The sequence below is a fragment of the Xenopus laevis genome, chromosome 7L (genome assembly GCF_017654675.1).
Source record: "Xenopus laevis strain J_2021 chromosome 7L, Xenopus_laevis_v10.1, whole genome shotgun sequence".
NCBI classification, from domain to species: domain Eukaryota; kingdom Metazoa; phylum Chordata; class Amphibia; order Anura; family Pipidae; genus Xenopus; species Xenopus laevis.
The window spans coordinates 128,915,042-128,941,291 of record NC_054383.1 but is presented as its reverse complement, the minus strand read 5'-3'; the positions used below and the strand labels follow the sequence as shown (position 1 = coordinate 128,941,291).

The window sequence follows — 26,250 nt, the reverse complement described above, 5'->3', positions numbered from 1 at the left end:
GGATCTACCTATTCATTAACTGAACCTGCTAAGGGAGGGGGTGGGAGGGGATCTACCTATTCATTAACTGAACCTGCTAAGGGAGGGGGTGGGAGGGGATCTACCTATTCATTAACTGAACCTGAACACTGACCTCCAGAGTAATTCCCCAATTACCTGCAGCTGCTGTACACAGAACCTGCAGATCAACATAGTATTCTGAGTGCTCAAATAAGAAGGCTAACATTGTATTTGCAACATTCACATAACATATAGACAAGGCTTGCCTTAATGCTGCTTTCAGACCCTGCAGATCATCATTGCATAGAATTGCTCTCAGCAATTATCACTGTTTTGCATTATCACTGCATTATCACTGCATTGCATTATCATTGCTCACAGAACGTATATATCAGCCTTGCCGCTGCACAGTTCTTCCAATGGCCAACATGGCTCATACTTTTTTAAGAGTTAGGAGACTCTGGAACAAGGTGGCATTCTCAGCTTAAATTTAGCTTTAACTGCCAGTAGATTTAAGACCTCAGGGTTTTCTTTTATTTAACCCTGGAAGCTGCCAATTACCTCAACCTTGGGAAAGTCTTTTGAGAGAGGCAGCTGGCACTGACACCTAAATTCCTCCAGAAGAAAAAAATAAAACCCCCGTGTGGGAGAAAAAAGAGAAGGAGGCCATAAGGTTCAGGCCGCTAACTAAATATTGTTATCAGAATAACGTACCTAACTGCCACCTCCCTCTCCCATCCGTAAAAATCATAAAGGGTGTATGAGCCATATAACCCAATGCCGCTGGACGCTTTTTAGACATGCCCAGGTAGGCATACGGATGGGGGGACATAGCACTTGCCACAGACCTGGATGTAATCAGGCTGGAGGGCACATGGATCAAGGAAAGCAATGATATTAGCCACAGTAAAACTGTGCCTACCTGATCCAGATGATTAAACACTGAAGATTCGACCTGAGGTAATGTGCTTAGGGGTAAAAGATCACCAGGACCAACCCCGAGTCCCTAGGACGCTTTCCAGCAAGCCCTACTGCTTCCCCAAGGTTAAAAAGAAAACTTGCTTCTAACAGGAGCAAAAAAAATCTGAAGCAGAAGGAAAAAAAGACACCGGACTGGGGGGTGGGGTTGGGCTTTTAAAGCTTTGGGGAGGGTCCTTCTGATGGGAGCACTGGGGCGGGGCTATCCCGGTAAGTATGACATGGAGTTGTCCAGGAAAATATTTTGTGCAACTGCTCTATATTTGCAATAAAGTGCACCATTTTGATAATTTAAACACATCAGACAGAGGCTCAAGTCATCATCTGCATTGTGCCCCTATTTACGCAAGAATTCTAGGGAAAATCATGTTGAACATGATGTATTTGCAGTTGCAGGTTCTTAACTGAGCTTATTTGCGTTTGTAGCACTGTAATAGAGGGACCAGCACCATCAGTGCCTTAATAACCACCTACAGTATATTTACCAATGGTTACAATGCTCTACATCCTATTAATGAGTCAATGTCATTTTTATTCTTCATTATATGACACTGGAATCAAACATGGGGATAAAGGACAGACTTGTTCAGTGCTGGGAAACTCTGCTTCAGGGCTCTTACAGATGAGTTTTACTTGCGCTTTCTTCCGTTAAGCCGTAGGGGAGAAAAGGAGTATATGCACTGAATTATTGTCAATGGGGCTGTACTTACACAGATGCATGTAAGCGCCAAGCGCAGGTTGGGACACAGCATGTTGCATTTTACCTGCGTTCGGTGCATACATGCGTCTGTGTGAGTACAGACCCATTGACAATAATTCAGTGCGTCTACTCCTGCGCTCCCCTTCGGCTCAACGGAAGAAAGTGAAACGCAGGGGAGCGCAGGTAAAACCGCTCGTCTGTAAGAGCCCTAAAGCTTCCAACTCCAATTACAGGAACAAAGAACAGGGAGTCAGAATTATACAGATCAGCTGGGATTCTCATTGGAGGATTTTTTTGCATTTTAAAGAAGTCTCTGGCTGTGGAGAGTTGGGGTAAGGTTTGGAAAAGTTTTATTGTGCAATATCGCTTTAAGAATACAACCCTGGACTACAGCACGCTTCAACCTTCATTATATGTTACATTAGTCTGGGATTTGTATTCCAGCCATAACTGAGTATAGTTTAGTTGAGCAGTGCAGTGCATCAGGGTTTACTACCCCTTTAAGAGTTTGCTTACACTGGGTCCAGGGGCCTTGATTCAAGCCATAAAAACCCAAATTTACAACTGGCTTTACAGATGTAGGCATTTTTCCGCTAGCTATAACAGTTACATTGTTAATTCAGGTTAAAACCCCTCCAAAGGATATACCAGAAACGTTATTGTCAAATACCTCACTCTCTGGACTTATAAATCAAATTTCCATTTTTATTACAGGCAAAAAAATCTTTTTATTTGCCTGTAATAAAATATATAAATATGTTTTATAAGTCCTGAGAGTGCAATCTTTGACAATATCGTTTTCTGGAATATGCTTTTTTGACCCAAACCTTCTTCATGGTACTCAAGTCAACAGGCTCATTGGGTATTATATTACAGTTAGGGGGTTATTTATTAAAATCCAAATGTCAAAATTTCGAAATATTCACATTTTTTTTCACTAAAAAACAAATTTTTAAAAGGAAAAAAACCTCAATTATTTTTAGATTTATTATACCCTGATGCTGGAAAAAGCCAGACTCTTAATATCCACCATCTCAGAACTGTTGTGGTCCTGTATAAGTCAATGGGAGAGGCACCTAACTCAATTTGAAGTTTTTGTGACCTGTGATGGTTTTAGTCCAAAAACCTGACTTTTTCAGGGTTTTTGGACTAAATCTCAAAAAATAAGAGCAATTCTGGAAAAAAACATGAACAATTCCAGCGATTCAGGTTTTGGTCAATTTTATCACATTTTTCAGTGATTTTCCAATTAAATCAAGGTTTTTTATTAATACATCAGCTAAAATTAGGCATGGGAGTATGGTCGTGGTTTTTTTAGATAAAATATGAGATAAATTCGGATTTTAGAAAAATAATCCCCGTAATGTTGTAGCTGAAGGGCTGTGTTTGTTATCATTATCTTGAAAAAAAAATCAAGGATCTCGTTTTTGATGCCGGCGTCCAAAAAAACCGGACACCAGTTTTGCGAATTTATTCGGTGAATGCGAGGAATTCGCTGCAAATTTGCGCCTGTTAAATAAATTGGTCCATCACTAAATGTGACTCATGAGTATAAAAGGTTGAGGACCTCCACTCTAGGCCAACTCCTTGCTTTTTTTCCCCAGTGTCTATTCTTGTACATAGGAAGAAGCTTGGTGATTTATAATATGATGTCACTCGTTCAATTAAACACAAGAGTCAGGCTTCCTGAAAGAGTCTAATAAAATTTTTCTTATTTGACTAGAACTGGAAAATATTTCTTTATTAACCCAATAGGAGGCAGCAATGCTTTTATGAGCAATATTGTGATTAGATAAGAGAAGGGGTCTCCATGGAGTAGAATGTTTACGCACCACATTAGGAAGTGACCCAGGTGCACCGCCCTGAGCCCTCAGCATGAGGAGCGGACAACCATGAAAAAAAATCTGGCGCAGGCACTCAAATAAAGGCAATCTTCCATCAAATAGTTGAAATCAAGTAAAAACGATATATTGTGTCCTCTGCTTTACGCATTTCGTGTTACAAACACTTAATCATAGGCTCATGATTAAGTGTTTGTAACCCGAAACGCGTAAGGCAGAGGACACAATAAATCTTTTTTACTCTATTTCAACTATTTGATGGAAGATTGCCTTTATTTGAGTGCCTGCGCCATTTTTTTATTAGCTATATCTCACATCTTTGTAATGAAATAATATATTGTTGTGTGAAATGAAGACTCTCAGTGGAAAGAACATTTGAATCTGGGATGGGATGCTTAGGCAATGTGGGCCATTTATAAACACTGGCCAATAACCCAGAGCAATAAAGGAAAGACAATAACCAGGCTTGGGCGAATTTGACCCGTTTTGCCAAAAATTTGCCGCAGGCGAAATGTCGCCGACGCCCATTAAAGTCTATGGTCGTCATTTCCGCGTCGAAACAAGATGAAAAAACTTCGCCCATCCCTATCTCAATCCCAATCCCAATAACTCCATAGATGTAAGAAATGTATAAACTCACCAGTGGAAAAGTGCCAAGTAGTGATGAGCAAATCTGCCCAAAACAATTCGCAAATCTCATTAAAGTCTAATGGTGTACTTTTTGCTGTGGTGACTTTTTTTAATGGAGTTTTTTTTGTAGCAAAATACATTAGGTGACCTTATTTCTCACTCCAATTGCATTAAAGTCAATTAATTGTCAAGGGGTGTGTTTTCTCACTTCAGTTGCATAAAGGCAATGTCTGTCTTTTCTCCACTCCAAATGCATGGATCTGTAGAATGTTGCTGCAAATCCAGGCATGGTGAAATGATTCACTCATCACTACTGCCAAGCCCCAAGCCTACGTTGGATTAAACCACTAAACCACTAAGACAAAAGTACTTTTGTCTTTGTTCCTCTTTACTTGTGCAACAATGGCTTTTGCTTTTCTGAATTAAGTTAAAAGTACGAAGTAGTAGTTCAATGTAAGTGCAAATTGCATCCTTATTGGAATAGAGATGTACATCAATGCACACTTGCATCAACGGTCAATTGATTGACTGATATGTAAAAGGAACTCAGAGATGGAAAGTAAATTTGCATGAAAAACAGAAACAAATAAAAATAGGTAAATGTGGCACAGGTGCAGGCAGGTGATAACAGAAGGCGACCATATTAATACTCTTAGTACAGCCTGATCTAGTGAGTTTTTTTCCTTTCTGGTATAAATTGGCTTCCTGTGACTACGTCTTTTGATCCCAATAAAGAATCATTCCACGAGTGCTGTTCAACTCCTTTTTATGTATAAACTGGAAAAGACTTGAGTGTTTAAATTCATCCATTTCTTAAAGGACAAGGAAAGTCTAAAATAGAATAAGGCTAGAAATGCTGTATTTTGTATACTAAACATAAGCATGAACTTACTGCACCACAAGCCTAATCAAACAAATGATTTATGCTTTCAAAGTTGGCCACAGGGGGCTGTCATCTTGTAACTTTGTTAAACATCTTTGCCTGACCCTGCACATGCTCAGTGTGGTCTGGGCTGCTTAGGGATCGTCATAACAAAGCTGCTTGAGTTCTGCATGGCTGGTAAGTAAGGTGGGGGCTCCCCCTGCTGTTCATAAGTATGATTGTTTCCCTGCTCAGCATTTAGGGACCATCTGACAATTCCTATCCACAGCAGTAAATGAAGGGAGAATTTCACTGCAAACAGTCAGGTTTCTTATAAAAACGGTACACATTTTTTAATTAAAGTATATTAGAGATAGGTTTCTTTTTCATTAAAGAAAGTAAAAATGGGATTTTATTATTTTGCCATTCCTTGTCCTTTAAAGTATCAGTCGTTTAATACAGGGATGAACTTGATGGATGTGTTGTTGCTACGTTGTATGTTATCCTGTTTTATAACATATTCTGGGAAGATACATTGAATCAGAAATGGTATTTTGGCAAGCCCATGACATGCACAAAATTACTATAACATGCAAACCCCCGTGACAAGAAGGACTGAAAAGGCAAAGTTATTCTCACTAAAGATACAGTAGATTTAGTTCAAATTGTAAGTCTTCTTTTATATGCCCAATTGGTGGAGGTTACTGGTTCTACTGCCTATAGCTGTTGTTACTGGACTATAAATCCCAGAATATTGTAGTTTATAATGCAGCTTGATCTGTAGTCCATCAACATCAGGGTTGCATTCTTAAAGCAATATTGCACAATAAAACTTTTTCAAAACTTTTCCCCAAATCTCCACAGTCAGCAACTGTTTTAAAATGCAAAAAAAAATCTGGCTCCCTGATCTTTGTTCCTGTAATTGGAGTTGGAAGCTTTAAACCCAGTTTCCCAGCACTGAACAAGTCTGTCCTTTATCCCCATGTTTGATTCTAGTATAATATCATCAAGACAAAATACAAAATTATCTCTATATGTAAGATAACAGCAAGATGCCTGACATGGTGTTGGGAATCAGAATTTTCATTGGTTAATTCTTTTGCATTTATAATGAAGTTTTGATCAGTAGGATTTTCATTGGTGAAATTTCTGGCATCTATAATTATGGGGTTTTTTTTGGCAACTTCTATAGAAAACGAGGAGGTGCTGTTGGTCATCATTATGGCTGGGTTTACAACTCCTTTAAGAATACAACCCTGATGTTGCTGGCCTACAGCTCCTTGCATGCTTCAAGCTTCATTATATGTTACCTTTTCTCCTGCCTCCTTTTTGCTGTCCGAAAATAGTCTCCTTTCTTCTCCATGTTACCTCAAGTCACTATTATTATTAAGTTATGAGCTAACCAATCACAGTCCTATCTATTTGCTTACCATCATCGTGGTACCTCCGTTATACAATAGTCAGGGAGAACCAGTGTACCAGGCACTTTGCATTCATAGAAAAGACCCTGAGAAAACAGACAACTGGTGGCTTCCTTTATCTACATTGTCTTATCTTTATGGTACAACAGTTCTCCTTTATTTACATCCATGTATTTTTTCAGTACGGTATATCTCCAGGGTTAATTGCGTTTGACCTCAGAATATATGATTTCTGAATGAGGAGCTTCCATTGGTTTTATTTTTGAGAAATTGAGGGAGGCATATTGCACCTCTTTTTCATAGTTCATATACAAATCTGAATCATCCTTATTCTGTTTTGTTTTCTCTGTGTCCATGTAGGATTTCTGCAGAAAAATAATTGATATTTCTGTATGACTACATGGAACATAATATACAGTGCCTTATTTATGAAATTCCAAATTTATCTTGATGAAAATTTATTTTAATAAAAAAAAGTCCAACCAAACTAGATTTCATGATTGGACCTTATTAATTGTTTTTTAAAAATTCATGATTTTATCAGAATGGGCACAAACTGAAAAATTGAGCGAAAATTTGAATTTTTTTGTTTTGAATTTTTTTTACGAACGTTTTATTTGGATTTTTTTCCCAAATCACTCAATTTTTTTTTTTGGGCTTTTCCCGAAAAGTCAGAATTTTTCAGCTGAAATAGTTGTATTTTTAGGGCTAATTCCAGTCTCCCATTGACTTATATACAACCTTGGCACGTCTGAGATGCCAGAGTTTCAGATTCTGACTTTCCATCCTCAGGGTTTCATAAATATTAAAAAATGTGAGTTTTTTTTCCACTAAAAAATGTTTTTGCTATCAGACTTTAATAAATAACCCCCACAGTGTGTGTACTGTGCTTTATTACAAGATAAGCAAAGATGAACAAGAACTATTGTACAGTATATGTCAAAATACTGGGAACATTTTTACAAGTTTTCTTCTTTCCTTTGCATCTATTATTTATATTACTGGTTCTCCAACATTGGGACTTCCTTGGGGGGGGGGGGGGGAACAGAGGTTGCTCATCATGAAGGCCACGCATGGTGAGTATTAGGAGAATGGTCATTTGCTTACTAGATTGAAGGTTATTTAGGGTGAGATTTTGGGTGAACATATATTTGCTGTCATAGATACTTGTAGTACATAGTTCATTTATTTGGTTGAAATTTAAATAAAGCAAAGGTCCATCCATTTGAGCACCTCCAAATAACTCTCAGTGAGATCTTCAGATGAACTGCTTTATTTATAAGCATGTGTATAAATAAATAAATAGATGATTGATAGATAGATAGATAGATAGATAGATAGATAGATAGATAGATAGATAGATAGATAGATAGATAGATAGTCACTCTACCATATAAAATTTAATTCCAGAACTAATAAGTATTTATTTATTTAGTTGTAATATTGGTGTGTAGGTGCATCTCAGGTCATTTTGCCTGGTCGTGTGCTTTCAGAAAGAGCCAGTGCTGCACTATGGAACTGCTTTTTGACAGGTAATTGTTTCTCCTACTCAATGTAACTAAATGTGTCTCAGTGGGACCTGGATTTTTACTATTGAGTGTTGTTTGTAGATCTACCAGGCAGCTGTTATATTGTGTTAGGGAGCTGCTATCTGGTTACCTTCCCATTTTTCTGTTGTTAAGCTGCTGGGGGGAGGGATATCCATCCAACTTGCAGTACAGCAGTAAAGAGTGACTGAAGTTTGTCAGAGCTCAAGTTGCATGACTGAGGGCTCCTAGGAAACTGACAATATATCTAGCCCCAATTAAGATTTCTAAATTAAATTGTTTGCTCTTTTGAAAAATGTATTTCAGTGCAGAAATCTGCTGGAGCAGCACTATTAACTGACATGTTTTGAAAAAAACATGTTTTCCCATGACAGTATCCTATTAAGAATTGGAACCCAAAACTGCACTGCATACTCAAGTTGTGACCTTACCAGGGATTTATTAAGAGGTAAAATTATGTTTTTAATGCTAGAGTTAATGCCCTTTTTATTGAAGGCAGCACTTTATTTTATTTAGTAGCCCATGAATAAGTCTGCGTACTGTTGCATGGTTTATTATAGTATATTATATATATATAGTATAGTATATTACAGCGGCCGCAATACATTACTATTAGGTGTATAAGTACCATTTATGTTATTTCTACTTGAATGCATAACCTTTATCAACACTAGGAGCACACACTCACATACATAATGATAATTAAAACATAGACCCAATATTATCACTTACATCGCTGATGCTTTGTATATTCTCTATATTATTATAAAGCACATCTCCATCACTTTTAGGCATCTCTTTAGTAGTTTTGTCCTCCTGTAACTTCTTCTTCCTGTAACAAAACAACGAAAAAACATTAGTGGATTAGTAAAACACCATGGATTAAATAAGCAGCAGATCAGTGTTAAATGTATTCTATATATAACCTAATAATTTGGATACAGACATGTTCAAACCTGTTTATCAAAATTACTTATGATAAGCGTAACTGGCAATGTATTTGGCTGTAAACCTGTTTTTTATACTACAAAAACTTAGCTCCAAGCCAGGAATTAAAAAATAAGCACCTGCTTTGAGGCCACTGGGAGCAACATCATCATCATCAAGGGGTTGGAGAGCAACATGTTGCCCATGAGCTACTGGTTAGGGACCCCTGGTGTATGATATCAATAATAAGACAATATAACAAGCCTCCTGTCAAAGGTCTACATCCTCCCTTAATAACTAGGGGGTTCACAAAAAAAATTCTGACTTGTAACTCCCATTAATATACCAAGAGTTTGCCTAACACCAGTGGCACCATGCTACCACTTTTACTTTCTAACCCTGAGAAACACCATTGAAAAAAGCTTCATTACTGATCATACTGGGACCTGTGGTTATTAAATTGCTGCTAATTATTTATTAAGAGGAACAAGGGCATTTCAGGTGGCACAGTATAAACATTAAAGCTAAGAAGTGTTTGCTCAAACAAGCTTAGTTGTTGCGCTCCTAGAGCCACCAGCCATAAGATCTAGCCCTCTGATAGATATTACTACTTTACGGGGTCCCCTTATGCTTTTCCTGTCTTCTTGTGCCACAGAAGTATAACCTACCTATTTCATTGAGGTGCATAGTGTGAAAAATGCTGACTTTCAATGTGTATGTGTATTTTTATGTATACACATGCTTCACATGCTTAGAACAAGCATTTTTTGTTGATACTCACGTGTGACAATAATGATGAGAGAATTATTTGATAGCCCATATTTATTTTCAACTTGGCATATACATACAATATTATGTGTAATCTGGATATTCAGTACATCATTATCAGACAGCTGTTTGAGCGGATCAGTCTGAATCCAGGAAAATGATGCTTGGGGGTTACTATTAGCATTGCAGTGTAAGGACAGTGTAGATCCATCTGGAACTGAGATATTTCCTACAGGAAGGCAACCTGGAAAGATTGAAAATTTTAAATACTGTAAAGAGAAAAATTAATTATAAATAACAGAGTTTTAGTCAGTCCATGAAGTCGGAATTACCCTGCAAGTGCAAGGAGTAAAATACTTGGCTCGCTGACCCAGGTATCACTGGCCAATCACTTGCATTAGTTACAGGTCTGGAAAACCGTTATTTAAAAAGCTCTGAACTACTGGAAGGCCGTCTCCCATAGACTCCGTTTTAATTATATAATTAAAAATGTAATGATAAAACAGGAACTTGTACTTGATCCCAACTAAGATATAATGAATCCTTACCGTCATATTGGGATTATTTAGGGGGTTATTCATCAAAGGTTTGGGGGGGGCCCATTCACTAAGTTCGAGTGAAGGAATAGAGGGAAAAATACTCGAATTTCGAGTACTTTTTTGTGCTCCTCGACTATCGAATTGGCGTAAATTCGCCTGAGTAGAATGATTCGAATAGATCGAGCGCAAAAACGCTGCGACTATTCGCCCATTCGATAGTCAAAGTACTGTCTATTTTAAAAATACTTTGACTGCCTACTTCGCCACCTAAAACCTACCGAATTACTTTAAAAGCCTATGGGAAAGTCAAATAGGCTTGTTTTTTAAGTTTTTGATCGAATAAAAAGGCATTCGATTGATCATTCGATTGAATGAAAATCCTTCGATCGAATATTCGATTGTGCGACTATTCGCCGGGCGAATATTCACCCATTCGACTATTCGCCAGCGTGTAAATTCGCCCAAATTGCCTATTCGATTCTATTCCCCAGTCGAATTTTAAGGTGTTTAACCCCTCGAAATTCGACCCTTGATACATCTGCCCCTTAATGTTAGAGTTTTTTTTACTTCAAAAGAACTCGAAAATCGAATGGCATCTTACTTAAGAAAAAACTTTAATGGCAAAAACCCGATTCTGCGAGTTCGAGTTCTGAAATTAGAAAACTTTAGTTTTTTTTAACCAAAAATGTGAATTTTTACCAAAAAAACAACAACTCAAAAACTAGAATTTTCGTGGAACACACAACTTGAGCCTTAATAAATCTGCTCGGTGTGAAGTTTCAAATTACAGAAACAATCCCTTATCCATTAAACTCCGGGTCCCACGCATTCTGGATAACAGGTCCTATACCTGTACTTTTGCTCCCTGTTGTGTGCTGTATGCATACATTCAATGGATTTGCATCTAAAAAATTGCAGACTACAGCGTCTTTCAATGCAGTGCTGAAAATTATGCAATTTGCACTTCCGTGATCACCAGCAAAATACAAATGCAGCTTCTACACCAACCTGAACATAAATCAGCCTTTGCATTGGTAAATCATAGGCGCATTTTGCAGGTGTCTACAATTAAGCTGGAATTCTGTGAAATACAGTTGTGTGTTGAATTTAAAAAGTGTCTATTTTTGCATGTTAGAATGTTAGTAAATATGCCCCTTTAATAGATTAGATTTTTTTTTTGCTTTGATAACAGTATTTCCCTCCATAAGACATTACCTTTAAAGGGAATGTCAACCCCGAAAATGATTTTTGCCTAATAAAAGAAATCATAATTCTAAGCAACTTTGCAATATAGATTTGTTACAAACTGTCTATGGTTTTTAAGTTATTTGCACATGTATGGCTATTGAAATCAGTGTCTGCCTGTCCTTTTCTATTCTCTTCATTGATGGCTCATGAAACAATGTAAGACAAACCAAGAGGTAACAACCAGGAAGCAAATGCTGCTTTCGATAGCAATTGTTTTTACAAATAGTTTTTAAAGCAGTGAAAAATGATATAAAAGGCGTATTAGAAATTTGCTTAAAATTATGTTGTCTACTATTAGGCAAATTTTTATTTTTGAGTTGACTTGTCCTTTTAATCCATACCTAACTATTTTAACCAGCAGGTAACATTTACTGATCTATTGCTTACAAGCACATGGTTAATTGGCTGGTAGGGGCTCAAAGACATGGGGTACATTGAGGGGAATATAAAGAGTAAAACTAGACTGTTCCAGACTTTAGTTTCGTGTAATTGTATCTATAGCCCCCTTATGCCTCTGTACGAACACATTTTCCTTTGCACGAATTTAATATAGCTTTTGCGAAACTGTTAAGCGACCACTTCCAACAGTGGTAGAAGGTTTGCGAATTGTATCGTTTGCACCAGTGCACAGTGAATGTAATAAAACTTCTTCCTGAAAAAGTTTTAGTTTGCTCCAAAAGTGTAATAAAAACTACTCACCCTGGTAGTCTAGTGGGGGGACGGCAGGGATGCCTGCCGCCCCCTCGGCGGGGACGCCCACCGCGTCAATCTTCAGCGCCGCAGGCGCCGGTTCCTTAGGCCGCACACGGCGTGCCTCTTTGTGATTTAAAGGCGCAGGGGCGCCAAATTTCTTTTTACACGCTGCCTGTGATAGGAGTTTGTTCCTGGTGCTTCTGAGCGTTTGCAATTCTGTTTTTGAACCTGTTTTGATTCCTGTTGTGACCCCTGCCTGGCTTTTGACTATTCTGACCTCTGGATCCTGGACCCCTGCCTGATTACCGACTACCTCTTCTGCTTAACCCTTCTGATTGACTTTCTGGTTTGACCCTTGCCTGCCTGACTACGTTTATTCTCTGCCTGCCCCGACCCGGCCTGATCTGACTACTCTATTGCCACCTTGTACTACAACCTTCTTTCTAAAGACTCTAGCTAACAGTCGTGCCCCTCTGCCTATCCAGAACCTCTAGCCTTGCAGCTCTCGTTTAAGTCCTGGTGGCATCCAAGTATCTGAGGGCTCCTCCCTAGGCCAAAGGCGGTCACACTACAGGTGAAGCACGAGCCGAGACCAGGGTGCTCGACATTTGTTCTGGTGTTGGGTGCCGACCGTGACAAAAAGATTACTTAAACGTGGGCAATGCCCAATGAAAATTCACAATGCAATAACAGTTTAAGGAAGAATATTACATGCAAATTTTCATTCTTATTTGTGCAAATTGTTTGGCTCTTTGTGACTTTTATTACATTTCCCCATTGGAATTATGTCCTTCATTGTGTTTAATGGTAACTGTCTGGACCCTGCTGGTGAACTCATAGGTCAGGTAGTAAACACATGAAAATAATCACTGCCAAATGTCTGGTTGGGAATTGTATGACCCTTGAGTGCACCATAAGGGTCCCAACAATTGGTTGGACTTCCAAAGGGGACAATGAATGACAAGCATTACCTTTTAGCAACACAACTAGGGAACTCAGCACTTGTGAGGGTTTTTAATTTTCAAGAGCATATCTAGATATGGCTGCACAAGAATAGTGACGGACATTGGGTCCAATCCTTGGTCTGCTCCCTGCTGCATTGCTGTCATTATCTGTATCAGCTCTAAATTAGGGAAGTATCTGCGTGGTGCATTTAATGCATCATAAAGCTGGTCTATATTGGTCTAGTTTCTAAGGAAAACATAAATGAATTGTGTTATTACCTTCCAGGTTATATACAGAGATTTTTGGCTGTCGAGGGGCATCTGAAATATAAACAAAAAAAATCTGATTTAAAAAAAGCAAATAAAAATTGGCAGTAGACACAAGTTCTCATCAGTCAGCTCAAACTGTAAGAGAAATACACGGTAATAACGATACAAAAAAGAATTGTTTCTTCAGAATTCCTTAATTTTGAATTTGGATACAATAGCATCTGGTGCAGCTTCCATTGATGAGGGTTCAGGTGGGCCCCATCACTGTATAAGATGTATGCAAGGCCTTTGCTGCAAGAAATAGGCATCTTCACAATAAATGCGATGAACTCAAACCACTTTATTGTTGTATAGCCTCATGCAGGGTAACAGCTTACGGTTCAGACCTGGACTCTGGTTGCTGACAAGGCTATTTATCACCCAATACTTCTCACACACCATTGTTCTCCCTTCTGAAGCCTCCAGGGCCCTCGTTATGTAGGATACACTGGTGGGAGTGTTGTTAGTTGTACAGGGGCCTCGTTTTGCTAAGAAACTCTTACCCCCGATTCTCTGCTGTGACCTCACATGCAGCACCCAAGCTTCTCCAGTAGGTTCTCCGCTAACCTACACCTGATTTCTTAAATCCTTCATTCTGGTGCATCACCTAAGGTTCTAACCCAAACTATTACTCCTTGGAGGAATTTACGAAAGGGTGAATTTTAGCCTGGGAAGGCTCCGCACTAGTGACGCGCAAATTTATTCACCAGGCGCAAATTTGCGCGATTCGCCGCAAGGCACAAAAATTCGCTGGCGTCAAAAAATTAATTGGGCTTCATCGTCAAAAATGGGCGTTGACGTCAAAAAACGGACGTCGGCGTCAAAAATGAGACGCCGGCACTGTTTCGCAAATCTTTTCGCAGTTTCGCGAATTTCATGGGAAATTCGCAAATTTTTAGTCAAAGTGAAATGCTGCAAATTCGCCCATCACTACTCCGCACTTTGTGCAACTCCGACAAACACTAATTCAGAGAGCATACACGTATTTATCAAAATGCGAAGTTACGTATCGCCAGACGATTTCTGGCAAAGTTTCGCGAAAATTCTTCAGCGAGGGCATTTCACTAGCATTACTTTCATCCTAGCAAATCTTCGTTAACACACTTACACTTGGGTCAATTTAAATAGGGCGGGTATATATAGGTCATATATATATATGTCTTTATTAGAGATGTTGGTGCAAATGCTTGAAGTGGCCACTTATTATTACACATGCCCAAGGAAGCAAAATAAAGACTAAAGAGATCCTCTAATGTCCTAGACATGAGCCCACCCTAAAACCAATATGGCATGAGTTTCAAATGGTAAAAAAAAAATGTAAAAAAAAAAAAATAGAACAGTTACAACTTTTAAACATAATCCTACTTTAAAATATGAAAAAAACCAGCGTTATTTCATTTTAATGACTTTCCAGCATATACAGTAGGATATGATGTCACAGACATAAGATTGAGGAGGATGTAGCTTTCATCTTATCAGTTCGCCAGGTATAACCTGGTGAAGTAGACTCTGGCGAAAAGGGTATGGAAAATTTGCAATTTGCAGAGTAACACTCTTTCCCTAGAGCAAAAATTCACCTGGTGAAAGGGCACGAAACTTCGTTAGCGCTGATCTCTTTTGCTAGAGAATTATCCTCTACGTCTGTTAGTAAATTGGTGATGTCTCTGCGGATTGTCTTTTTGGCAAATTTTTGCTAGCGATGGCCACTTCATCCTGTAGTAAATGTGCCCCTTTGTTGGGACTACAGGTTTTCCGTGCTCGCTAGCCCTTTTTAACTTTCACTTCTACAGTGAACTCACTTGCCACTGCTATCCACTAGCTAGCCCTAACAATACCAGCCTCCCCACAGGGGGTCTCTGATGAAGTGCAGTGACACGAAACGCGTCAGACCTCATGGCGCAGGGTTAACAGTTTGTTAATATGTTCAACAAATAAAATGAAGTTTTTTTATTGATGAATTGATGAGCATGCAATTCCCAAGTGTGTGCAGTATTACGCTCCCCACAGGTCTGGCCACTTCAGTCTGATGCTGCTTCTAGATGCTTTTAGGCTCTCATATGGACTTGGTGCCACCTGCACTACACCATAGCGTAACTATTTCCATTATAAAAATAAATTCTTTATTTGTACCCCTTTACACATTGCTTTGCAGTGAGCACACAGCAAATTGTTACTTTAAGAAAATTAAATGTACTTAAAGACACAGTTTCTTTTACACACTGCCCGTTATATGTTTTCGTTACCTAGTGGTGTTTGAAGCTCTGTGCTATTTGTATCCTGATCTGAATCCTGTTTTTGACCCCTGCCTGGCTATTGACTATCCTGAATTATGTAACCTGATCCTTGCCTGTTATCTGACTCCGATTCTGCTAAATCCCTTCTGATTGATTACCCGGTTTGAACCTTGCCTGCCTGACTTTGTTTGCACTCTGCCTGCCTTGACCCAGCCTGATTTGACTATGACTCAACGTTTTGTACTGTGACCTTCTGCCCAAAGACTTTGCATACCGTTGTGCCCCTTTTGCCTGGTCAGAACCTTTCACCTTGCACCTCTCGTTATAAGACCTGGCGACATCTGATTAGCTGAGGGCTCCTCCAGAGGCCAAAGGCGGCTGCTACAGGCGGAAGCAGGAGCCAAGACCAGGGTGCTTGGCATCTGTTCTGACTTTAGGGTGCCAACCGTTACACATGGGAGGCAGTGTGCAATAGGTGGTGCATTGTGGTAGTTGGTTCAGTGCCACAATAAGGGGGTTATTTATTAAAGTCCAAATGCCAAAAACACAAAAAATCCAAGTTTGTGAGTCAATAGGAGAAGTCCCAAAGATATCCTGATCTGCGCTGGGTTTCATGCAAAAATCCAAAGATTTCGTGGTTTTCGGGCAAAAAATTGTTTTTGGGCAGAAAATCCAAAAAATTCATACAATTCGAGTTTTCATACGATTTTAACCAGTTTCTCTAGTTTTTTCCCACTCTGGAATTTATCTGGAAAAATGTATTGATAAATAAGGGGAAATAACCTGTCCAGATGTGGTTGGAGAAAAAAATTAGAATTCAGATTTTGATAAATATGTATCATATTTGTACAAGGTTGTTATTGTTTGGTGAGAACTAGTGATAAGTGAAAAATGTTGCCATGGTCAGTCTGTGACATCATCCAGCCCAATTACAGGCTGGAGAGCCATCTGATTGGCTGGGTGCCCCAAGTGCATCCTTGGGAGAGGGGGAGTGCCTGACTTTGGATCCAAATGTACAGGGTTTCTGACAGAGCTTATAAATGGAATCCTGCTGCAGCAGCCAGAGAGATCCAGATCTGCGGAGTGTCACTGTGCTGCTTGAAAGGATTTTCCAGGGATAAGGAAAGGGCCGTGTTTTGCTCTACCTGAGGAAGTATTTGAGCATCAGGGAGAGCCCTGCCTGTGGATACTTTGGCCACTGTGAGTTTCCCCAGGGTGAGGACAGGTCTTGCTCGTGTACCTGCCACATGGGAGTGGCTACTAACTCCAAAGGGAAAGGTACCTTGGGGCAGGTAGCACTACCTGGGGAAAGAAGAACTTGGGGAAGGGACATTGAGTGACTGGATTTATTCTACATTTATCCCCCCGGTGTGGAGTGTGGCATTGAGAGACTGTGCCAGGGGTTGATAGTACACATCTCCAGAATAAAAGCTATATTGGGTGATTTGCATTTATAGTTACTAAATACAGTTTTACATAAAGTTTATATTTGTTTTATTGCAAACTCTGTGTTTTATTTTTACTAGTGTAAATCCTCAGTGTTCCCTAGGTGGAGGCACTGCACTGGAAATCCCAGTTCCCAGTACTTTTCATATGTAAAAGGGACTCAGGACCCTGGATTGCCAAGGGTAATTGCTATTTAAAGAGACAGTAACCAAATAAGTGTTATACTTACATTCTACAGAGACGCTGATTGAGTGGTTGTTGATTCCCCTTTGGTTCTGTGCAGTACATGTATATATATCAGTGTCATTCTCTGCTACATTCCATAGTGAAAGAGTCAATTTATGTCCATTCTGCTTGGTATTCTCAACAGGGCTTTTTCCTTTAGTCCAGCTAATTTTGGCCGTTGGGTTACTGTTCACTTTACAGTAGATTTCCTGGGAGTCCCCTTCTCTCAGAAATAGACTGCTGCTCTCTCCCGTTCCCCCTGTGATTGCACAGCAATCATTAGGCAAAAACAAATATAAAAAAACAAGCTAGGAAATAAGGCTAGACACAACATCTGTAGACTGAATCGAACAAAGTATGTTAGGTCTAGATAACTTTAAGAAGGGGTTGGATGGCTTTTTAGTAAGTGAGGGAATACAGAGTTATGGAAGATAGCTCATAGTACAAATTGATCCAGGGACTAGTCTGATTACCATCTTGGAGTCAGGAAGGAATTTGCTTTCCCCTGGAAAGGCCATCTCCCACAGACACAATTTTATCCAAAGAATCCACTATCATTAAAAAGGATTCCCTTCTACTCTGTAATAATAAAACAATACGTTGTACTTGATCCAAACTAAGATATAATTAATCGATATTGGAAACAAAAACCAGCCTGTTGGGTTTATTTAATGTTTACATGATTTTCTAGTAGACTTAAGTTATGAAGATCTAAATTATGGAAAGATCCATTATCCAGAAAGCCCCAGGCCCCAAACATTCTGGATAACAGGACCCATTTTCTCTAGCGAAGTTTCTCCAACCAAAATTCACTAGTGAAAATCCGTTAATTTATCAAAGTGCCATTGGTTCCCTTTTTGCCAAAGTGTACTTTGCCAGGTTCAGGCTAAGAACTCCCATTATAAAGATAGAGCAGCCTACATTGCAATCTACATTGCATTTTCCATGCTACTTTTCTCCATGGTGAAAATTCTCTGGCAAAAATCCTCTAGCAAAAGTTGTCTAGAGAATTTTCCCCAGTGATTTTTTTTGTCACTAGATAAAAATACCTGGCTGTGTCTGCTAAAAATCAGGAAGGTTTGAAAATCCTCCCTAACAGGTTTCTGTAGGCCAGTGTGTGGGTGGGCAAAACTGGTCAGAGATCCTTTTATTTGGTGACCTTGCCAAACAGTTGGATCTTACCCTTGTAAGCTTTTAGGATTCACAACAGACACTTTCTTCTCTGTAAGGCAGTTTATTAAGGCACAGGGGTGACCATTGCAGTATATGAAACATAAATGATAAAAATAAATCCTGCCCACTGGGCGCTACCTTCATACATTTCATGAGTTCCCTCACTAAACTGGGCCCCTTGTGGACTACCAGTACCAAGACACATGTTGGGGTCACCCTTGTACTCACAATCCTTTGGGGGAGTTGCCCAGCCTCTTGGGTTTCTCTTAACTTCTCTACCAGACCGCCTCTCAGTCATGTCTCCCTCTGCTCCTTGCAGGGCAGCCGGCACCCCCAACCCATCTGAGAGTTCCTTACACAGACGGGTAACCTTCCAGCTCAGAGTCACCTTCCTAACATTTTCATTGCAATTAAATACCTTTCCACAGGACAGCCTTTCTATTAAAAGTGAGCTCCAATATGCAAGCTGGATCAGTGGAATAGAGTGCTTGGCCAGCCCATTCCTTACAGAATGCTCCAATTTCCAGGACCTGATAGCTAAAGTCTTTGAACAGAGAAACCATTCTCTGTTTTGTAACCTCTTCCTACCTCTTCTCCATTATGGAGAACTCAAAAGGAAAACTTATCTTGATGCATTTCTTTGGTCACTCTACCAAACTCTGTAAATCCAGCTTTAAGACAGTAATTGATTGTTGGGCTTGTTTGCCCAGAAAAGCCCCAATTCATGTGGTTGTGAACCTTGTGGAGCAAGGCATGATCTTAAAGGGATACTGTCAAGGAAAAAAATTTTTTTTCCAAAATGAATCAGTTAATAGTGCTGCTCCAGCAGAATTCTGCACTGAAATCCATTTCTCAAAAGAGCAAACAGATTTTTTTATATTAAATTTTGAGATCTGACATGGGGCCAGTCATGTGACTTGTGCTCTGATAAACTTCAATCACTCTTTACTGCTGTACTGCAAGTTGGAGTGATATCACCGCCTCCCTTTTTTCCCCCAGCAGCCAAACAAAAGAACAATGGGAAGGTAACCAGATAACAGCTCCCTAATACAAGATAACAGCTGCCTGGTAGATCTAAGAACATCACTCAATAGTAAAAACCCATGTCTCACTGAGACACATTTAGTTACATTGAGAAGGAAAAACAGCAGCCTGCCAGAAAGCATTTCTCTCCTAAAGTGCGGGCACAAGTCACATGACTGGGGGCAGCTGGGAAATTGACAAAATGTCTAGCCCCATGTCAGATTTTAAAATTGAATATAAAAAAATCTGTTTGCTCTTTTGAGAAATGGATTTCAGTGCAGAATTCTGCTGGAGCAGCACTATTAACTGATTCATTTTATAGTTTCACAAAGGTCTGGGCTCCTTGACTAATATAAAATAATATCCCCCTGCCCCAACAAAACAGCATTAACATGCAACAGCATCAGTGCATGAAATATTACCTGGAACAGTTATATTCAGGATGGGTAGATCTGCAACACAAATAATTTAGACATATTAAACTATCATACAGAGAAACAACAGAGAAACACATTGTGTAACTTAAAGTGGACTAGTCACCCAGACACAAAAGCTGTATAATAAAAGTCCTTTTGAATTTAAACATGAAATCCAATTTCTGTTTTTTTATTAAAGCATTCATAGCTGCTGTAAGATCATTTAAAAATTGCAGCTGTCAATCAAATATTGTCTGCCACTCCTCTATGCCTTAGGTAGACAATTACTTTCACTTTCCATTCAGCACTTCCTAGATGTCACTGCTCTCCCCACATTCCCCCAGTTCTCTTCACCATTTAATTGTGTAACCAGGGCATGGGGATGGACATCAGGTCCCCCATTCTGGTGCACAAACAAGATTCTGAGATGATCCAAGGCTTGTCTTAATAACAGTGTCCACAAAATGGCTCCTGCCTGCTTGTTATAATTATGAAGTCCCAGACTGAAGGAAACAGGATTCAAATAATTTATGTTGTGTAATTAAAGTTCATTTTGCTTAACTAATTGGAATTTGAATAATTTTTTTTGGGTGATGGGTCCCCTTTAAGGGGTGGACACACACTGAGGTCTTCCAGCCAGCAGATAATGTAAGCAGGGGTTAGTTACTAATGTTAATATTGGCAAGGAGCCTGGTTTTATTAGAAAAAACAGAGCTGGAATGGTAAGAAATAGAAACATTTTCTAAAGACATTATAGTCAGTTAACAACCTGTAACATGTTATTAGCTCCAGATTGAGATTTACTGGTAATATAAAGCAATTAAAGTGTATGACCATTAGCCATGCACCCAGGGTGTGGCTGGAGCTATAAATGTTTGGAAATTTCTCATACGCCAATGCCTGGGCAGGAAGTGGAAGTTTGTTGCAACTGGAGGAGAAGGTTCAATCTAACATCTAAACCAAGACGAGGTTGTTGTCTACGTTTTATTAAAACCTTTAATTGCATTGCCCTAGTGAGTAAATTGTTGTTTTATTTGCTGTTGTTTTTAAGTTGAAATGATAATTGGCTAAAAGCATTCACATATCACATTCATCTACTGTAGTTTGTACAAAGGATGGCACCCTTTAGATGGAGGGTGTATAAGACCTGTGTTTTCTGGTAGAGTTTTTAGCAGCACTTCAACTGTACATCCAAAAGTCGTTATGCATGTACAGATAGAACCAGATGGCCTGATGATCATGACCGATATCCATATAAAATGGATATCAGTTGGCTCGACGATTGAACAGGTCTGAAAATATTATCTGGAGATACACCATGTTGACTAGTGTATTGTGCAGCCGCACTTGGTGAAGTAAAAATGAGCCATGGTGCCTTGTGGCATACACAGAAACTCAACTCACTGCTCCTGTCTTAAGGTGGCCATACATGATAAGATCCGCTTGTTTGGCGAGGCCTCCAAGTGAGTGGATCTTTCCCAGATATGCCCACCAACAGCAGGGTGATATTGGGTTAATCCGAATGTTTGAGCCTAGGGGCTAACTATTGGATCACAATGAATGGAATAGTCGATGACGGGTCCCATGATTGGATCAGCCAACCGATACGGTCCTCAGTCGCCAGAAAAATCAAACTTCCCCAATCAAACTTCCCGATTTTTGGTTTGATATCAATCAGAGAGACCCATCGGAATCCCCCATAAACTGGCAGATAAGCTACCGAATGGGTCTAAAGGATCAATATGGGCAGCTTTAATCTATCTGTGTATGGCGACCTTTAAGCACACTGTTATAACACTGCCCAAATGCATAAATCTAACAAATTCCTGTTTTGAAAAAGAATGGTAGCGATGACTGGCAATTTTTGAGGGGAGTAAAACCACTTCTTACTAACATGATTAAAGAAAAACTCACACTCAATATTCAAAGTGATACTTGTCTTTGCAGACTCATGTTTATAAGTCACAGTGCAGGTTAAGGAGGAATTATGGTCACTCAGTGATGGAGTGAAAGTGATAGTTGACCAGTAGGTGACAGTCCCATCTTGGTGCCTCAATGTATTATTCTGTGTATTTTCTGTATTTACACTTCCTTCCCATGTGAAGGTTGGAGAGAGCCCAGGACAGTGTGTAGGAGCAGTGCAAGTCACAGTCACTTCTTCACCAGCGGTCAGATCATTGTTTGGAGATATATCAGGTTCTTTTAAGCCTGCAAATGAAATGACATTTTAATTTGAAACTTGATTCAAGATCAAACTATTAAGTGCACAAATGAATGCAAATTTTTAAATCACATTGATACTCTTCAAAAAGGAGCTTACACCTTTAAGGGTCATTTGTATCTCTAGATGAGAAGCAATGCGTCCATTCAGCCAATCTTATAAAATATGCACAAGCGTATGCATTGAAGCAAGGGAACCCTAGAATTACTAGCAGCTTAGATCTACCAGTAATTACAGTGCTCCCTTATTGGGTTATGTCAATAGTAACAACTGACTTGCTCCAAGTGTGCAACTCCATGGACAGCAGCTTGTGAACAATTTACCAAATCAAATGCAATGTTGTTCATATTGGTGCATCATATGGAATTTCTGTGACTACAACGTAGCATGTGCCCTCTAGTAGTGCATTCTATTAAACTGGAATTCTCTGAAAAAAGACTGAGTTGAGGGTAAAATGCATACCAATTGTGTTTGCACATTTTATGGTGTTCACAACTGAGCCTTTTAGGAGTAAAACATAAGTTGCTTTGTGTTACAAATGACTAATTTATAGATGGAATCTTACTTTACTGGCAGAATCCACCTGCTCTAGCCTAAGCCTTAGGACAATGACACACAATGATGCATGTTAAAAGGTCTCTACTGCGGCAACAAGGCTTCCCAAAAGTGCCTTGTGCTAATATCTTAATCGCCACAGGTAAATCACATTACTTGTGTCGACTTGACTTAATCACAAGAAAATGTGAAAGTAGGAACTTTTATTGTGCGCAACAAATCCCCCTGTGTGTCATCGCCCTTAAGCAGGGATGGGGAAATTTTAACAGAATAGCAGCCATGGGGAGATATTTGTATTATTGCTGCCTGCAGAGTGACATAACCAGCTCTCCCTGTTCTGTTCTTTACTCTGTCCTAGATCTATTTGGTTCATTGTGATAATGGCAGCCTGTAATTGTAATCATTTTGTTTGTATTTTCACTCACCTGTCACAGATACCGATGGCTGGATATGAAGATAGCTAAATTTTAAAGAATCTTCATCCACAAGTCTGAACTGATAGTGTGTAGCATCTCCTGGTTGTGCATCACTGATAGAGAAGGAACAGTCTCCTGCACTCACTTTCCCAGTGAATATAAAGCACCCGTTTGTTGTATCAGGGAACTGAGAGGAGTCAGTAGAAGCTGCAACTATGCCACTTTCTCTTCCTTTATACCAGATTCCAATGGCATCTTTAGTTAAGGTATAATCAGGACCAATAATAAAGTTACAGGGGATGATCACACAGAGTCCCCTCTGCACTGTCACCTCTGCTGGTGCCTCGATTTTAAACACTGGTACAAGCTCTGTCTGTTCTTCACAATTCCTGCCTGTGGGAGAGATAAAATATTATGTGCTTTATTTATTATGTTTTACATTCTGTCAGAAGCTAGTCACATGCAATAAGATTCAAATAACAATTCCATTATTCCATGCAGTGTTGTTTGATTACCAAGGAGCAACTTGATTGGCAAGAAGGTGTCTGAACCAGGAGACAGTGGCATAGCAACAGAGTGCTCCCCCCCCCCCCAAAAAAAAAACTTCAGAGTGTCCCAACACAGAGCAGTCCCTACTTGTCCCCTCCAAAACCCGCTGCTCTCTGGCCACTTGTGCTGGATTAGGTAAGAGCATGGCTGAGGAGAGGGGGTTATTTTTGAAATATAGAGGATGCAGACCCCATGGTCTGGAACCCCCCCAACTATAATGGGGTCTGCTTCCTCTATAGTTACACCACTGCCAGGAGATATCCCTTTACATTGTGCAGCAGTGGAGGTGGTCAGAAATAAATTTGATGGCAAGTCCAGGCAACAAAAAGTAGTAAAATTATTTTTAAGACTACCTTGTCCTCAAGTGGTAGCATCAAATGCCTTAGCATAGAGTTGGAGCTCAAGTTTCCTATACATGTTGCCTCTGATGCCTCTAATTCTGAGAGTTCTAAGAAAGGGTAGGGCAGACAAAGCCAATGTTACTGAAATTCTGCCAGATCAGCCAAGGAGTTTCCACTATGTCACTCAGTGCTCATAAAGAATCACCTAGACCAATGCAGTCCAGACCTACTAATAAAGGGTCTGATAAAACACACCTCTCCTCTAATGCGCTCCCTCAAGGTATGGAGAAGGCAGAGGATGATAAAGGAGGGGTTTTCAGATACGGAGTTTGAAACCAAGTTGGCTGCCAGAAAGTCTTCCAAAAATAAGACTTATGAGAAGGTCTGGAAAGTTTTCCTGGTTTGGCTAAAGGTGGCCATAGACGCACAGATAATATCGTACGAATCGAATTTTCGTCCGATATTCGTTGCGTGTATGGTGGAAAAAGAGACGACCGATATCGGCAGAAGATTTGGCTATCAGTCGGCTCGTCGATCGGGCTGAACTGAACGGAAGATTTTGATCGGGTGCCTTTGAAGGGACCCAAACATCGTCCATTGTTAGTGCTGAATCGTCAGATACAGGTAGAATTCTATTGTTTCTTCCCGTCTATACCTGTATATCTGACGATTCAGCTCTACACGTGTGTATTGAAACGAACGATCTTGCTTGGAAAGATCTTTTCCAAGGAAGATCGTAATTGTTACGTCTATGGCCATCTTAACTCAAGAAAAAGACTTTTTGGAAGAAGTTTCAGTATCTCATGGCTTAGCGTTCTCGCAGAAAGGCTTTGACAATTTTCTAAGCATGAGGACCTTTAAGTTACAAATGTCAGCCCCAGTGCCAAGCCAAATTACATCAGCTCCCCAGGCAACCGGTGCATATGCCCACCCCCTCCCGTGCTACAATGGGGAGACCTGGAGGGTCCAGGGTACTGGCATTTGAGATGCTGCAGTGCCTGAACTAGGGGAACACAGAAAGAAGGGGTACATGTCCAGCAACCCTGCACTATTGCGCCCTTGGCACATGCCTCTTCTGCCTACCCCTATTTCTGGGTCGGACAGAAATTCATTGGGCCGAGGATGCAAAAATCTGTAAAATTTCTGGCAGGAGTTTTACATCTCAGACTTTCGTCCTGGTCATTTTCAGCAAGCAGGGTGTGGTAACCCATAGGCATGAAAGCTGCCTATAGTAGCCAGGAAAAGAAAAATCCTGTACATATGATATTAATTTTCCATTTTGTTTCCCAAAGCCAGAAATAAAACTATAATATATATAATATATATATATATTTTATATATATATATATATATATATATATATATATATATATATATATATATATATACGGACAAAAGTATTGGAACCTGAATGGTGCCACATACCCATAGAGAAAAGGCTTACATGAGAATGTTTGGAAAAGAAACAGGAATTGTTATACTGGAAAAAATATAGGACTGAGTAGAGATTATGAGTACAGCCATCCTTCTGCAATATTTTCTTTTAAGATGGATGTGTGTGAATACAGATACCAGTGGAGCTAATACTGCAGTCCTGGCTGTGACAAAAAACAAGTATTTGATATGTTACAGCTGTTCTTATAGTTTCTTAAAAATCTCACACAAAAAAACTGATGCAAATGGGTTAAAAATAATTCTATGATGATTCAACATGATTTATGCTGAAACACTGTAAACATGTAAAGACCTGGCAACAGTTTTTTCAGGAGTTACCACACTCCAACCAGGGCAGGGCAACGTTTATTTTATCTTTCTAACTATTTCGTTATAGTGTTTATAACCTTTTGTGTCCTCAATTACATTAATAAAAAGTCAACTATACTCACCCTTCCAGTGCAATGACAAAATAGACAGGAGAATAATATGGTATTCCCAGTAAAACCAATATCTTCTGACCCCCATCCTGATATAAAGCCAGCATAGACTGGTCTATGGTCAAAGGACTAATTTACCTAGAAAAGACAAGATCAAACACGTATCAATGCAAACAGATGACTAATTATGTTTAATAGAACTTACACTATAGGCGCGTACATAGAGCTGAAGTTCTCATCCATAGCCCCTTTGGCCAATGGATTGGAATTAAAATCATTCCTTTACAGCAGTGATCCCTAACCAGTAGCTGGTGAGCAACATGTTGCTCTCCAACACCTTGGATATTGCTCCCAGTGGCCTCAAACCAAG

At 39.6% G+C, this 26,250-nt stretch overlaps 1 protein-coding gene across 1 annotated transcript; it reads right to left on the bottom strand.

The window, feature by feature from the left end:
• Positions 1 to 6,707: 6,707 nt before the first annotated feature.
• Positions 6,708 to 26,068, bottom strand: LOC108695945 (sialic acid-binding Ig-like lectin 13). The gene is made up of 9 exons (XM_041569714.1): positions 25,893 to 26,068; positions 23,126 to 23,509; positions 21,839 to 22,132; positions 19,931 to 19,960; positions 17,317 to 17,571; positions 13,378 to 13,419; positions 9,688 to 9,918; positions 8,712 to 8,811; positions 6,708 to 6,797 (listed from the first exon to the last, which is right to left on the bottom strand). Exons 1-8 carry the CDS (start codon positions 25,966 to 25,968, stop codon positions 8,735 to 8,737), a joined length of 1,389 nt encoding a protein of 462 aa, XP_041425648.1. The 5' UTR covers positions 25,969 to 26,068; the 3' UTR covers positions 6,708 to 6,797; positions 8,712 to 8,734.
• Positions 26,069 to 26,250: the final 182 nt, after the last annotated feature.

Bases quoted from the DNA above. Each gene is read 5' to 3' on its own strand.
- LOC108695945 (XM_041569714.1), bottom strand. From the start codon at position 25,968: ATGGGGGTCAGAAGATATTGGTTTTACTGGGAATACCATATTATTCTC. The intron at 19,961-21,838 runs GTGAGTTTTTCT...TTTGTGTTGCAG, and splicing joins TATCACTTTGAATATTGAGT to ATCTACCCATCCTGAATATA. The intron at 9,919-13,377 runs GTAATAACACAA...CAATCTTTCCAG, and splicing joins CTCTGTATATAACCTGGAAG to GTTGCCTTCCTGTAGGAAAT.